Genomic DNA, 14793 nt, shown 5'->3' with positions numbered 1-14793 from the left:
GCAACGCTTCATTTCCTGATCACCTCACCAAGGATGGCGGTGGGGGCAGCCGAGAGACGAGCGATTGCTTGGCTTCGGGAAGTGTACATTTATTAAAAGTCAGCCGCTGCAGTATTTGTAGCTGCTGGCTTTGAATATTTTTTTTCAGCGCTGTCGCACTTTGAATGACAATTACGCGGTCATACTACACTGTCATTTTTTTCCCCACAAATAGAGCTTTCTTTTGGTGGTATTTTATCACCTCTGCGGTTCTTATTTTTTGCACTATAAACAAAAGAAGAGTGACAAGTTTGAAGAACAAAAACAGTATTTTTTTACTTTTTGCTATAATAAATATTCCAATTAAAAAAAATTAAAAGTTTCCTCAGTTTCGGCCGATACGTATTCTTCCACATATTTTTGGTTAAAGAAATAAATCGCAATAAGCGTATATTGTCTGGTTTGCTCAAAATGTATAGTGTCTATAAAATAGGGGATAGGTTTATGGCATTTTTATTTTATTTTTTTACTAGTAATGGCGGCGATCATCAATTTTTATCATGACTGTGACATTGCGGTGGACACATCGGACACTTTTGACACTATTTCGGGACCATTCACATTTATACTGCAATCTGTGCTATAAAAATGCATTGATTACTGTGTAAATGTCACTGGCAGGGAAGGGGTTAACACTAGGCAGCGAGGAAGGGGTTAATTGTGTTACCTAGGGAGTGATTCTAACTGTAGGGGGAGGGGACTCAAGGGGAGGAGACCGATCAGTGTTCCTCTGTACTGGGAACACACCTCCTGACAGGACGTGGCTCTGTGTGTTTTCACACACAGATCCACATCCCTCCTCTGTTATCCGGCAATCGCGGGCGCCCGGCGGACATCGCAGCCGCCAGGCATGCGAACCGGCTACCGAGTGACGCCGGAAGCCCAGGACATCATGTGACGCCCGCCCAGGATGGGAGATCCCTCCTGCGGACGTCATATTACTATGGGCGGGGTATGAAGTGGTTAAACTTGGGGTATCCAGCTATGGACCCCAGAGGTTCTCAAATTTATTGGGGGCAACCCATAACCCATGATGATATGTTTCTCCATTCTAAGACCCCTTTCACAGGGTGGGGCAGTTTTCAGGCGTTTATAAAATGGCACCTGAAAACTGCCTCTGCTGCAGCCCCAGTGTGAAAGCCCGAGTGCTTTCTCACTGGGGCGGTGCGCTTGCAGGTCGTTGGAAAAAGTCTTTGGGGCGGTTTGGGAGCGGTGCGTATATACCACTCGCAAACCGCCCCTGCCCATTGGAATGCATGGGCAGCACTTACGAAGTGCAATGGCTCCCGCTGCTGCCAAAAGCCAATTAGGAGTGTGAGTCCCCAGAGAGGCAAGGCTCTCATGGATCGAGAGGGGGCTCAGGTAAGTATTGGGTGCGCTGCTTCACACAGAAGGTTTTTTATCTTCATGCATACAGTGCATGAAGATAAAAAAAACATGTTCCTTTACACCAGTGTTTCTCAATTCCAGTCCTCAGGCCCCCCCAACAGGTCAGGTTTTCAGGATTTCCCTCAGATGAAAAGGCTGTGGTGATTACTAAGGCAGTGAAACTGATCAAATCACCTGTGCAAAATAATGGAAATCCTGACAACCTGACCTGTTGGGGGGGCCTGAGGACTGGAATTGAGAAACAATGCTTTACACACACACTTTAAGAGATGACCAAGATATCACGGTGGTACCTGATTGTTTTTTTCATTGCTCTTTTTATGTACCTTTTTATGAGTGATATGATTCTGCCATGTTAGGCAGACTACTTTCTCTTGTACTGTACTATGTGCTTTGCTAAAGAGAGAAATAAAAGAAAAGTCTTGCTTCACTTCAAATTTTAAATGTGCATTTTTCTAGACCTGATGGGCAGGGGTAAGGTTTGCCCCTTGGTCTTCTGACACCTCTCTATCTAAAGCTATCCCAATATTTTACCTTATAATGCAAGTGCTGCTATTATCTAAGGCAGTGGTCATCAACCCTGTCCTCAGGGCCCACTAACAGGCCAGGTTTGCAAGATAACTGAAATACATCACAGGTGATATCATTTGCTGCTCAGTGATTGCAGCATTCTAGTCTGCATCTCCCCAAGGTAATCCATAAAACCTGGCCTGTTAGTGGGTCCTGAGGACAGGGGGTGATGACCACTGGTCTAAGTGTTTCCTTGTCTTTGCCTCCTGGCTTACTGTGTGACTCTGCTCTGTTTGTAGACATGAACCGTCACCACTACTCCATGTACATCCACAACTGCAAAGTGGGCTTCTTGTTCCGTCAGGAGCCCTCCGAGGAGAAGACTTACAAGCCTGCTGAATTTCACTGGAAGCTGAATCAGGTCAGTGATGGATGTCCTGTGCGCTATTGTTGTGGCGCTCCTATGGATATGTACACGTGGATCACCAGTCTTCTGAAGCTTAGATTTACCATATGGTTTTCCAAGGTGTTTTTTGTTTTCACATTTTCGCTGGTGGTCATATATTCCTTTGATGAGAAGTTTACTGAATGTGCTTGTGCCAGATGGAATCGTCTCAAAGCATCTGCTTCATTTCCAGTCTGCTGTGATAGCGGCAGAAACGCGTTGGTCCACTAATGCCAGGATATTACAGGTGGAGAGGCAATAAATCAGACCCTACATGAACAAAAGTATATTTTAACTTTATATACGTGGGATCCTCAGGCCTAAAGACAGATCTATATGGCTATTATTATTAACCCCCCTCCCCCTCGGGTATCACATTTGCCACCTTTCAGGGGGAGCAGATACCTGTGTAATCCAGGTATTTTCTCCCACTTCCGGGCATAGATCATCGCAGTATCCGCGGCGATCTATGCCATGTCCGCCGCCCCCCCCCCCCCGCTGTCTTCTTGGAGACACACAGGTCCCAGAAGACAGCAGGGACCAGTTTGATTGCGCAGCGCGACTCGCACATGCGCAGTAGGAGAACCAGATAGTAAAGTCGCAAGGCTTCACTTCCTGATTCCCTTACCGAAGATGGCGGCACCTCCACGCGGGAGCCGACACCACGGGCACCCTGGACAGGTAGGTGTCCATATATTGAAAGTCAGCAGCTGCAGTATTTGTAGCTGCTGACTTTTAATTTATTTATTTTTTTCGGCGGAACTCCGCTTTAAGTCCCACACAGCTTCATGGTTTTCGTATAGTTACATAGGTGAGGTTAAAAAAAGACAAGTCCAACCTATGTGTGTCAGTATTACATTGTATATCCCTGTATGTTGTGGTTGTTCAGGTGCTTATCTAATATTATCTTATTTCCCCGCTGAGACCACCACCTGTGGAAGGGAATTCCACATCCTGGCCGCTCTTACAGTAAAGAACCTTCTACGCAGTTTAAGGTTAAACCTCTTCTCTTCTAATTTTAGTGAATGGCCACGTGTCTTAATAAATTTGCTTACGTAGAAAAGTTTTATCCCTATTGTGGGGTCACCAGTACGGTATTTGTAAATTGAAATCATATCCCTTCTCAAGCGTCTCTTCTCCAGAGAGAACAAGTTCAGTGCTCGCAACCTTTCCTCATAACTAATATCCTCCAGATCCTTTATTAGTTTTGTTGTCCTTCTTTGAACGCTCACCATTTCCAGTACATCCTTCCTGAGGACTGGTGCCCAGAACTGGACGGCATACTCCAGGTGCGGCCGGACCAGAGTCTTGTAGAGCGGGAGAATTATCCTTTTATCTCTGGAGTTAATCCCCCTTTTTAATGCCAATATTCTGTTTGCTTTGTTAGCAGCAGCTTGCATGCCATTGCTCAGCCTATCATCTACTAGGGACACCAGGTCCTTTTCCATCCCCGATTCCCCCAGAAGTTCTACCCCCCCCCCCCCCACTGTATAGATTGCCTTCATATTTTTGCCACCCAAATGAATTATTTTACATTTTTCTACATTGAACCTCATTTGCTATGTAGTTTCCCACCCCATTAATTTGTTCAGATCTTTCCTCATTGTTCCAGGCATGGGGGAAAGCAGCTCGGTAGCAATAGGTGATTATTCTGGTATCTTAGCTATCCTTTATGTGGGAGTTGCCACTAGTGAAAGGACCAGTAGTGTCACATGGTCCCTAATAAGAATGTACTCCAGCTAGGGATTTTATGTTCTGCATATACAGTTGAACCTCGGATTCCGAGCATAATCCGTTCCAGGAGAATGCTCGTAATCCAAAGTACTTGCATATCAAAGCGAGTTTCCCCATTGAAGTCAATGGAAACGAAAATAATTTGTTCCGCATTGACTTCAATGGCTTGCAATACTGCATGCGGCCAGAGGTGGGGAGGCGGAGATCCTCGGAAATGAACGGAAAGGCCAGAGGACACCTCGGAAAGACCCGGAAACTGAGTATTTCCGTGTCTTTCTGAACTGCTGCGATCGGCGACGTTCAGCTCGGCACTGGCGCCCCCCCACCTCAGGCCAAACGCGGTACTGCACACCGCTTTGCCTGAATCTGGTTTGTTTTGGGAGACAACACTCGCAAACCGAGTTAGGATTTTTTCAAATACAGCACTCGTATTGCGAAAACGCTCGTTAACCGCGTTACTAGCAATCCAAGGTTCCACTTGTAGTGACGAAAGCTAGTTGGGTTTTAAATCTTCTGTTTTTCTACTGAGGGACACTTGGACCCTCTACATACAGCATTAATAGGTCTGATGTTGTGATTTTAGAGGGCTTAGAGCTTTTCCTGACTTCTGTTTGTAGTGTTGCTTGTGGGAAGGTTCCAAGGCCTCGCCGTTTTTCAGATTAGAGAGGAACGTTGGGTCTGTACTGTAGAGCAGATTGCTGTGGGAGGTGTGGGACGCAGCAAGCACTCGCAGGCTCGTCGTCGTGTCGCAGAGCTTGGGTTGCTGCTGTGGGAATCTTGTGGCAGTTCAATGGTCGCTTTGTTACCATTTGGAAAGCAGAGAGGGGCTGTTCATTCGCAGCCTGACCCATTCAATGTGTAAAAGGATCTTACAAGATTGGATTTAATTACGTCTTTTTTTTTTTTTTTCAAAGTCCTTTAACACAACAATTGTTTGTAATTGCAGCCTTCTCACCTTTTTTAGTTTCAATTAAATGTACCAGCAAACCAAAGTGCACATTATTGTCTTTTCTTCCGAGCCATAAAAGATTTCTGCCAACATCCCTCAGCTTATAATACTTGGGTGTTTGCCTAAAGGAGGGGCACTTTTATTAAAATAAGAAAAATATATTTAAAGTTAAAGGACAAATTAGAGTTGACTCTGTTTTTTGCCTATGTGTTTTGGTAAGAATCTGTACTTGGTGGTATGTAGCAGTGGTCATCAACCATGTCCTCAGGACCCACTAACAGGCCAGATTTTATGTATTACCTTGGGGAGATGCAGACTAGAATACTGCAATCACGGAGGAGAAAATGATATCACCTGTGATGTGTTTCAGTTATCTTGCAAACCTGGCCTGTTAGTGGACCCTGAGGACAGGGTTAGTGACCACTGGTATATAGATTGTAAATGTGTGTGTGTGTGTGTGTGTGTGTGTGTGTATGTATATATGTATGTGTGTGTATATATATATATATATGTGTGTGTGTGTGTGTGTGTGTGTGTATATATATATTATAATATAATGTTGGTGCACACGGCCTGCTTAGCCCCATCTTTATTTCTGTGGAGCAACCCTTCTCAACTGGGGTGCAGGGACACCCTGGGTCGCCGCCTGAGTTTGTCAGGGGTTGCCGTAGTACCCTGGTTGAGAAAGGCTATGCATGTGTCATGGTCTTACCTCTCTCCTGTCTCCTTCGTTTGACATGTGCTGGCGGCCATCTTGGTTTCTAGGTCTCTTGTAGCCTCCCACCCTGCGGCTCCTCCTTCCCACTGGGAGGAGCTGGATACCTGGCTCACATATATAGGAGGTCTGTGACTTCAGTTCCTTGCTTGGTCCCCCTGTGTGCACATGCTTCTAAGACTGCTGCTGCTTCTGGTTCTGATCCTGGCTTCGTCTGACTTCCCTGCTGGTTCCTGATCCTGGCCTCGTCTGACTTCCCTGCTGGTTCCTGATCCTGGCTTCGTCTGACTACCCTTCTGGTTCCTGACCTCTGGTTTCACCATCCGTTGGACTTTTGCTTTACAGCTTGATTTTCAATAAAGCCTTCTTATTTTCACTTATCTCTTGTTGTACGTCTGGTTCATGGTTCCGTAACATTAGGACCAAGCCATGAATTTTGACGGTACAGAGCCATCCTCGCTACCCACGCTGGTTGCCAGACTTGTTCAGCTGGAGTCCCTGATGAGTCAGTTCGCCGTGGCGTTGCAGACCCTGCTTGAACGCACGGCTCATTTCGCTTCCGTTGCCGATGGGTCGGTCGTCGCTCCTGGGCCCGCTCCTACGGCCGATCCGACTGTTGCGCCAGAGTCTACCTCGACACCTGTTGTTGCGCCTGCGGTGTTTCGGGGTATGTCCGGTTCTGCCCCCCTTCCACAGCGATTTGGGGGAGAGCCAACTCAGTGCCGAGGTTTCCTTAACCAAGTGGGCATTTATTTCGAGTTGCTGCCACATGCCTTTCCCACTGAGAGATCAAAGGTGGGGTTCTTGATCTCGCTGCTCTCGGACAAGGCCTTGGCCTGGGCCAGTCCTTTATGGGAGAACAACAATCCGGTGGTTGCCGAGTTTTCCGGTTTTGTTGCTTCTCTTCGGAAGGTATTCGATGTGCCGGCTCGCGCCGCCTCTGCTGCGAAGCTCCTTATGTCCGTCAGACAGGGTTCACGATCCGTAGCCGAATACGCCATTGAGTTTCGTACCCTGGCAGCAGAGGTAGGTTGGAATAATGAGGCCCTGGTCGCTGCTTTCTCTCATGGTCTCTCGGATGCCTTGAAGGATGAGGTTGCAGCTAAGGATCTACCAGTGGAGCTCGAGGCTCTTATTTCTTTCCTGATTTTGATTGACACCAGACTCAGGGAGAGACCTTCCTTTAAGGTGAGCCTGCGGAGGCCTCCTAACAGTTTGGCGCCTACGTTTGCTGTCCCACCCGTGCCTCCCTCTCCTCCCACGCCTCCTGGTGTTGACTTGCCTGGGGGTGAACCCTCGCAGCTGGGGTTTGCTCGCTTGTCCGAGGGGGAGAGGGTACTCCGGAGACGCGAGGGCCGATGCATGTACTGTGGTCTCGATGGGCATTTTCGGTTGGCATGTCCGAACCGTCCGGGAAACGCTCGCACCTGAGATCCTGTCGGGGGCAGATCTTGGGTGGAGTCTCCTCGTCCCCGGTTTCCCGTGTTGATAAACCACTGATCACTGTTGTCCTCTCCTGGGTCGGGGGCTCGGTGACGACCCAGGCGTTGGTGGACTCTGGTGCTGGTGGTTTTTTCATTGATAGTGAGTTCGCTGCCGCCAATTCCATTCCTCTACAGGCTCGAGGTTCCCCGCTGGCTCTAGAGGCGATAGACGGCAGACCCCTCCAACCGTCACACGTGACTCATGAGACCCTTCCAGTGGGGGTAGCCATTGGTGCCGCTCACAGAGAGTCGGTCTGCTTCCAAGTTATTTCGTCTCCACACTACTCGGTGGTCTTGGGGTACCCCTGGCTCCAGAAGCATAATCCGACTTTTGACTGGAGATCGGCCGAGATCCTCTCATGGTCACCACAGTGTGGGGCTAAGTGCATCCATGGGTCTGTCAAGTTGCTGTGTACTTCCTCGGACTCTCTGTTGCCTCCTGAATACGAGGAGTACCGGGATGTATTCGATAAGGTACGCGCAGTTGCCCTACCTCCGCACCGCCCATATGATTGTGCCATTGAGTTACAACCTGGTGCCGTTCCTCCTCGCGGCAAGGTCTATCCACTGTCGGTTGCGGAGAATGAGGCCATGGAGGAGTACGTGATGGAGGCGCTGTCCCGTGGTCACATTCGCAAATCCTCGTCCCCGGCAGGGGCTGGATTTTTCTTTGTGAAAAAGAAGGGCGGTGAGTTGAGGCCTTGTATCGATTACAGGGGTCTCAATCGCATCACGATCAAGAACGCTTACCCGATACCCTTGATTTCCGAGCTGTTCGATCGCCTTAAAGGGGCCACGGTCTTTACCAAACTCGACCTGAGGGCGGCATATAACCTGGTAAGGATCAAGGCGGGCGATGAGTGGAAGACCGCCTTTAACACCAGGACCGGTCATTATGAATCCTTGGTTATGCCCTTTGGGTTGTGCAATGCGCCCGCAGTCTTTCAGGAATTCATCAACGATGTTTTCCGTGACCTGTTGCAGCAGTGTGTGGTGGTCTATTTGGATGACATCTTGGTATATTCTGAATCCAGGGAGGCCCACATTCTGGATGTCAAACGAGTGTTGCAACGGTTACGAGAGAACAAGCTGTTCGGTAAGCTTGAGAAATGCGAATTTCACCGATCCCAGGTAACCTTCCTAGGTTACATCATTTCCGCTGAGGGGTTCTCCATGGATCCTGAGAAGGTTTCGGCTGTTTTACAGTGGCCTCAGCCCAGTGGTCTTCGTTCCTTGCAGCGTTTTTTGGGCTTCGCCAATTATTATCGGAAGTTCATCAGGGACTTCTCCATGCTGGCCAAGCCTCTCACGGATCTGACCAGGAAGGGCAGTAATTCCCAGGTCTGGCCGCTCGAGGCCATCCAGGCTTTTGAAGCCCTAAAATCCGCCTTTGTGTCAGCTCCGATTCTGTCTCATCCCAACCCTGGGTTGCCCTTTGTCCTCGAGGTGGACGCGTCCGAGACGGGAGTAGGCGCCCTTCTGTCTCAGCGTAGGACACCAGAGGGTCCGCTGCTTCCTTGTGGGTTTTACTCCCGGAAACTGTCACCCGCGGAGTGCAACTATCAGATTGGTGACAGGGAGTTATTGGCCATAGTGCAGGCTCTCAAAGAGTGGAGGCACTTGCTCGAGGGCTCGGTGGTTCCGGTTCTCATCCTGACGGACCACAAGAATCTGACCTACCTTTCTGAGGCCAAGAGATTGACACCACGTCAGGCCAGATGGGCTCTGTTCTTGTCACGTTTTAATTACGTGGTCTCCTACCTACCTGGTTCCAAGAACATCAGGGCGGATGCCTTATCACGGCAGTACTCCGAGCTGTCCAGGGAGGAATCTATACCGACTTCGGTCATACCTCCGAATCAGATCCTGGCCGCCATTCGCACCAGCCTGACCTCTCCCCTTGGTGTGCAGATTTTGGCGGCTCAGTCTGGTGCTCCCTCTGGGACACCCAACGGCAGATGTTTTGTGCCTGAGGAGTTGCGCACTCGGTTGTTGCGAACCTACCATAATTCCAAGACCGCGGGGCATCCTGGTAAGAATCAGCTGTCCTGGGCTGTTTCACGTCTGTTCTGGTGGCCTTCCCTACGTTCCGACATCGCCGCATATGTAGCGGCATGCTCCGTTTGTGCCCAAAGTAAGTCCCCTCGGCACCTTCCGTTGGGCCTGCTGCAACCCATAGCCACCGGGGAGCGCCCATGGTCACACCTGGGGATGGATTTCATTGTGGACCTCCCTGCATCCCGAGGCCATACGGTCATTCTCATGATTGTGGATCGGTTTTCCAAAATGTGCCACTGTGTTCCTCTCAAGAAGTTACCCTCTGCACAAGAGTTGGCCACGATTTTTGCCCGGGAGGTCTTCCGGTTGCACGGTTTGCCCAAAGAGGTAGTGTCGGATCGGGGGAGTCAGTTTGTGTCCAGGTTCTGGCGCGCCTTTTGCTCCCAGTTGGGGATTCATCTCTCCTTCTCCTCGGCCTACCACCCTCAGTCCAATGGGGCCGCAGAACGATCCAATCAGGCCTTGGAGCAATTCCTTCGTTGCTATGTCTCCGATCACCAGGACAATTGGGTTGACCTCCTGCCTTGGGCTGAGTTTGCCAGGAACACGGCTGTGAACTCTTCCTCTGGGACGTCTCCCTTCATGGCCAATTATGGGTTCCAACCTGCCGTGTTACCGGAGGCATTCTCTCCCCAGGATATTCCGGCTGTGGAGGATCACCTTTCTGCTCTACGTGCTTCTTGGGTACAGATCCAGAGGTCCCTTGAGGTCTCTGCGCAGCGCCAGAAACTCCAGGCTGATCGCAGACGAGCGCCTGCTCCTTCCTACCAGGTCGGAGACCGTGTATGGTTGTCCACCCGCAACCTCAACCTTCGAGTGCCCACTCCCAAGCTGGCTCCTCGCTTTGTTGGTCCCTTCCGAGTGCTTCGCAGGGTAAACCCGGTAGCCTATGCCCTTGCGCTTCCACCTGGCATGCGGATCTCCAACGTGTTTCATGTCTCCCTGTTGAAGCCACTGGTGTGCAATCGCTTCACTTCCTCGGTTCCTCGGCCTCGTCCGGTCCAAGTGGGCAATCACGAGGAGTATGAGGTGAGCAATATCCTGGACTCACGCCTGGTCCGCGGTCGGGTGCAGTTTTTGGTCCACTGGCGTGGTTATGGTCCTGAGGAGCGTTCCTGGGTTCCCTCCGCAGATGTCCATGCTCCTGCCTTGCTCCGAGCCTTCCACGCACGCTTCCCTCAGAAACCGTTTTTTGCACCGCGGAGGAGGGGCCCTTGAGGGGGAGGTACTGTCATGGTCTTACCTCTCTCCTGTCTCCTTCGTTTGACATGTGCTGGCGGCCATCTTGGTTTCTAGGTCTCTTGTAGCCTCCCACCCTGCGGCTCCTCCTTCCCACTGGGAGGAGCTGGATACCTGGCTCACATATATAGGAGGTCTGTGACTTCAGTTCCTTGCTTGGTCCCCCTGTGTGCACATGCTTCTAAGACTGCTGCTGCTTCTGGTTCTGATCCTGGCTTCGTCTGACTTCCCTGCTGGTTCCTGATCCTGGCCTCGTCTGACTTCCCTGCTGGTTCCTGATCCTGGCTTCGTCTGACTACCCTTCTGGTTCCTGACCTCTGGTTTCACCATCCGTTGGACTTTTGCTTTACAGCTTGATTTTCAATAAAGCCTTCTTATTTTCACTTATCTCTTGTTGTACGTCTGGTTCATGGTTCCGTAACAGCATGTCACTGTTGTCTCCTGCTCTGCCGACAGTTTGGAGCTCCACTGGTCTCAGCCCTGTATGGTGTACTGGGCTAAAACCCAGCAAAGCTCCGAATTGTATGTGGGCAGAGTGGGGGAGCCAACAGTAACTTGTACAGCTCTGCATGGGTGGAGGCTTCTTCCTGAGTCCTGACCTGCTCCTCCCTCCGCTTACAATGCAGTACTAAACAAACCGTTCACCCAGCAGTGCAGGTACAGCCGTCTGCATTTAAAAAAAAAAAAAGCTGTGTGTGTGTGTGTTGACAGTGCCTTGCCTTGTTCATTGTTTGCTTCAGTTGCCCTACCAGGAACTGAAATGCTCCAGGAAAGCTCTTTTCATGCTGAGCTAATCAAAATTACCACAGCTGATCACAGTTGAGTCAAATGTCTTTGTGTGCCATTGAGAAGGTGATTAGCTACACCTGTTAGAGTTTACAAGTCATTTTTAGGATGGGGGTGATCCTTTTTCCAACTCTGTGATTTAGGTTTTTGATTATTTTTTTTATTTTTTTTTATGACTTGGTGTTATAGCTTTAGCATATTCAGCTGAAAAAAAAACAAAAGCTGTGTCTTAATTTCAGACGGGGGGGGGGGGGGGGGGTAATTTTTCTATATCCACTGTGTGTGTATGTTAGTTCTGATCCCTGAACCTGTATGATCAGAACTGCTTTACTAAGCTAGTGGGAAGTGCTTTTTTTTTTTTTTTAACACACGAGTTGCCGAAAGAAGCCGAACGTCGGTGCGCAGGCGCCGTATAGAGCCGTCTCGCAGTCTGGCTTCTTTCGGCAACTCGTGACGCGCTGTATGCGCCGGTCGCAAGCATGTCAATCAATTAGGAACGCCCAGTCCTGCAGATTCCATACCCGGAAGCCGCGGTGAATATATATATATATATATATATATATATATATATAGAGGTATGTTTGGCAAGGAGATTTAAAAAAAACAGCCGATTGTCATTCTAACAACTCGGCTGAATGTAATGTTAAAAATTATTTTTTGGGTGAACCCCCACTTTAAATAAATATGGCTCCATGTATACTGTGATGACAAAATCTTATCTCTACTATAATGGTGCATCACCTTTCTTGCATTGCACGGAATTCTCCATTTAAAATCTATAGAAAAAGAAAAAAAGCATTTCTCCTAGAAAATTCTAACCGGAGCTATGAGGCTTTTTTCTGTCACTTTAATACTGGGAATGTCGCACAATTCCGCACTTGTGTTAATGGGGTTGATGAAGGCCTTGCAGCCACCAGTTCCTTCTAAATGAATCAAATTAGTCCGTGCCAAGATAGTCCTGACAAGCCGCTTCTAGTATTGCTATTGCAGCTTTTACGGATGCTGAAAGTCATCCTCTGGCCCCTCGGGAGGCGCAGAGCTGAAGCCAAGGTGACCTTGCCTTCCGGAGGAGCTGATTGGAGGAGAAGACTCGGATTGACTCGCACTGTTGCAGGCTGGGTGTTGCACATTTTAACAGGCTGGTCTCTTTACTGTTACTTGCCAGTGTAGGAATAAATATTATTCTACATTTAGAAATTCAGATGCTGATTTGTTTTATTCAGATCAATTTCCAATGTATTTGCCAATTTAGAATTGATATGACCTATAGTGAGGTACTATTTAATATGTACTTTCAATCATTTTTTCTTGGGGTGAGGCTTGATGGAAAATTGTAAAGGTTCCGTTCACACTAGTACAATTTCAGATGTGACTTAAAGGGGTTGTAAAGGTACAATTTTTATTTTTATTTCCCTAAATAGCTTCCTTTACCTTAGTGCAGTCCTCCTCCTCTTACCTCATCCTTCCATTTTGCTTTTAAATGTCCTTATTTCTTCTGAGAAATCCTCACTTCCTGTTCTTCTGTCTGTAACTCCACACAGTAATGCAAGGCTTTCTCCCTGGTGTGGAGTGTCGTGCTCGCCCCCTCCCTTGGACTACGGGAGAGTCAGGACGCCCAATAACACACAGCTCCTTTCTCTAGCTGCAACGTAAAGAGAATCCTGACTCTCCTGTTGTCCAAGGGAGGGGGCGAGCACGACACTCCACACCAGGGAGAAAGCCTTGCATTACTGTGTGGAGTTACTGTGTGCTGATAATTGGCACATTGATTATCAGCTCAGCCCCAATCAAAGGGCGCTGATAAGCTGCCAATAAATGCCCATCACATGCCAGCCTGTGCCCCTCTATAAAGCCTGTCAATGCCCATGAAATGCAGAACAGTGCCCAAAAAAGTGCCAATCAGTACCCCATCAGTAATGCCTGTCAGTGCCCCATCAAAGTGCCACTCAGAAAAGCCTGTCAGTAGCTCCTCATCAGTGCCGCCCATCAGTTTTTTCTTTTTCAAAATGGTCGCTCTTTTATAGGGCAAAGATTTAAAACCACAGAGGTGATCAAATGCCACCAAAAAAAATGCTCTATTTGTGGGAAGAAAATTATAAACATTTAGATTGGGTAGAGTGTTGCATAACTGCGCAATTGTCATTCAAAGTGCGACAGAGCTGAAAGATAAAAAATTTCTATGACTAAGCACTAGTTTCAGTGCGAAACGCATCAGCAGTCGGGTTTTATTTTATTTTGCTGTGACTTGTAGTGCTGTCCTTCTTTTAATAAAGGCTACAATTTTTTCAGAGTGCGGCTGTCCAGAGACAATCTTTGTTCCTGCTTTGCTAAGTGCGTTGCCTGCACCTGAGTTGTCTGCAACGGAGGATATTCATCTGGGTTCCCACCTGGAGCGGCTATTCCCTTTTCCCTAACTATAGTTTGTGCCGGTGACTTGTCGTTAAGGTTCCCCTAACGAGATGGTTCCTGTAAGGACTGCGCAGGCGCAATCCTTGCCGACGGAAATCTCCGAACCTCGGCCGGCATCCAGGATCATTCCTTGACATCCCCCGTGGTTTGGAGGATGTTAAAAAGGCCACTTTCCTCAAATTCCACGTCACCCTGGATGCCGGCCGAGGATCGGAGATTTCCGTCGGCAAGGATTGCGCCTGCGCAGTCCTTACAGAAACCAGCTCGTTAACCGGAACCATATCGTCAGATCACCGGGGTTTCTGAGCAATCTGCCTTTTTAGGAAGTATATACATTTTTTTAGTATTTGCTTTTATGATCGTTTTTTTTTTTTGTGGACAATATAGAACTGTTTTACTTGCTTATGTCATGTTTTGTTTCCCCCCCAGGCGTGTGACAAAGAGTGGCATCATTATGTATTGACCGTGGACTTGCCTGCCATCACGCTGTATGTGGACGGGGTTTCCTACGACCCCACCACAATGACAGAGGACTACCCCCTGCATCCTACCAGTCTGGAGACTCAGCTTGTGGTTGGCGCCTGCTGGCAAGGTAATTGTTGAGTTATACACTGACCTGTATGAAATGCAGAACACTAGAAAGCAGAGAACAGTTACATTAAAGCATATGAGATAAAGTAATGTGATTCTGCCAGGTCTGTCAATGTCTTGGGTAATGCAGACATGTATTACAATTTTCCTCCCGGGTGCGGCCATTTTAGAGCAGCGTCCAGAATTTCCATTCTCTGCAGCTTCTTCCCCCGATGGAAATGTAGATCTTGTAGAGTGAACACATAATTGGAGTCTAGCTGTGAGTAAGACAGACTTGTTCAGATGGGGGAAGATGGTGTTGCTATGAATTGCTGCTTGGAGATCTCACAATGTGAGTCATGGAGAGATACAAGACACCGCAGGGGTTCCAGTCCACCTCTGCCCTGCCAGCGGGATTGACCTTTAATTAGTTCTCATAAATTACAGTTATCCATTCATGTCATGG

At 48.5% G+C, this 14793-nt stretch overlaps 1 protein-coding gene across 4 annotated transcripts in view; it reads left to right on the top strand.

The window, feature by feature from the left end:
• Positions 1–14793, top strand: part of CLSTN1 (calsyntenin 1) — a 112900-nt gene that overhangs the window by 78387 nt on the left and 19720 nt on the right. For all 4 annotated transcript variants that reach the window (XM_040326403.1, XM_040326401.1, XM_040326402.1 and 1 more), the window contains 2 exons: positions 2238–2359; positions 14187–14349. In XM_040326403.1, coding sequence (XP_040182337.1) covers positions 2238–2359; positions 14187–14349 — 285 coding nt within the window. The remainder of the gene's footprint in view (positions 1–2237; positions 2360–14186; positions 14350–14793) is intronic.

The sequence above is a fragment of the Rana temporaria genome, chromosome 10 (assembly GCF_905171775.1).
Source record: "Rana temporaria chromosome 10, aRanTem1.1, whole genome shotgun sequence".
In the NCBI taxonomy this organism is placed as follows: Eukaryota; Metazoa; Chordata; class Amphibia; order Anura; family Ranidae; genus Rana; species Rana temporaria.
The sequence above is the reverse complement of the archived record's forward strand: the minus strand, read 5'-3'. Positions and strand labels throughout refer to the sequence as shown.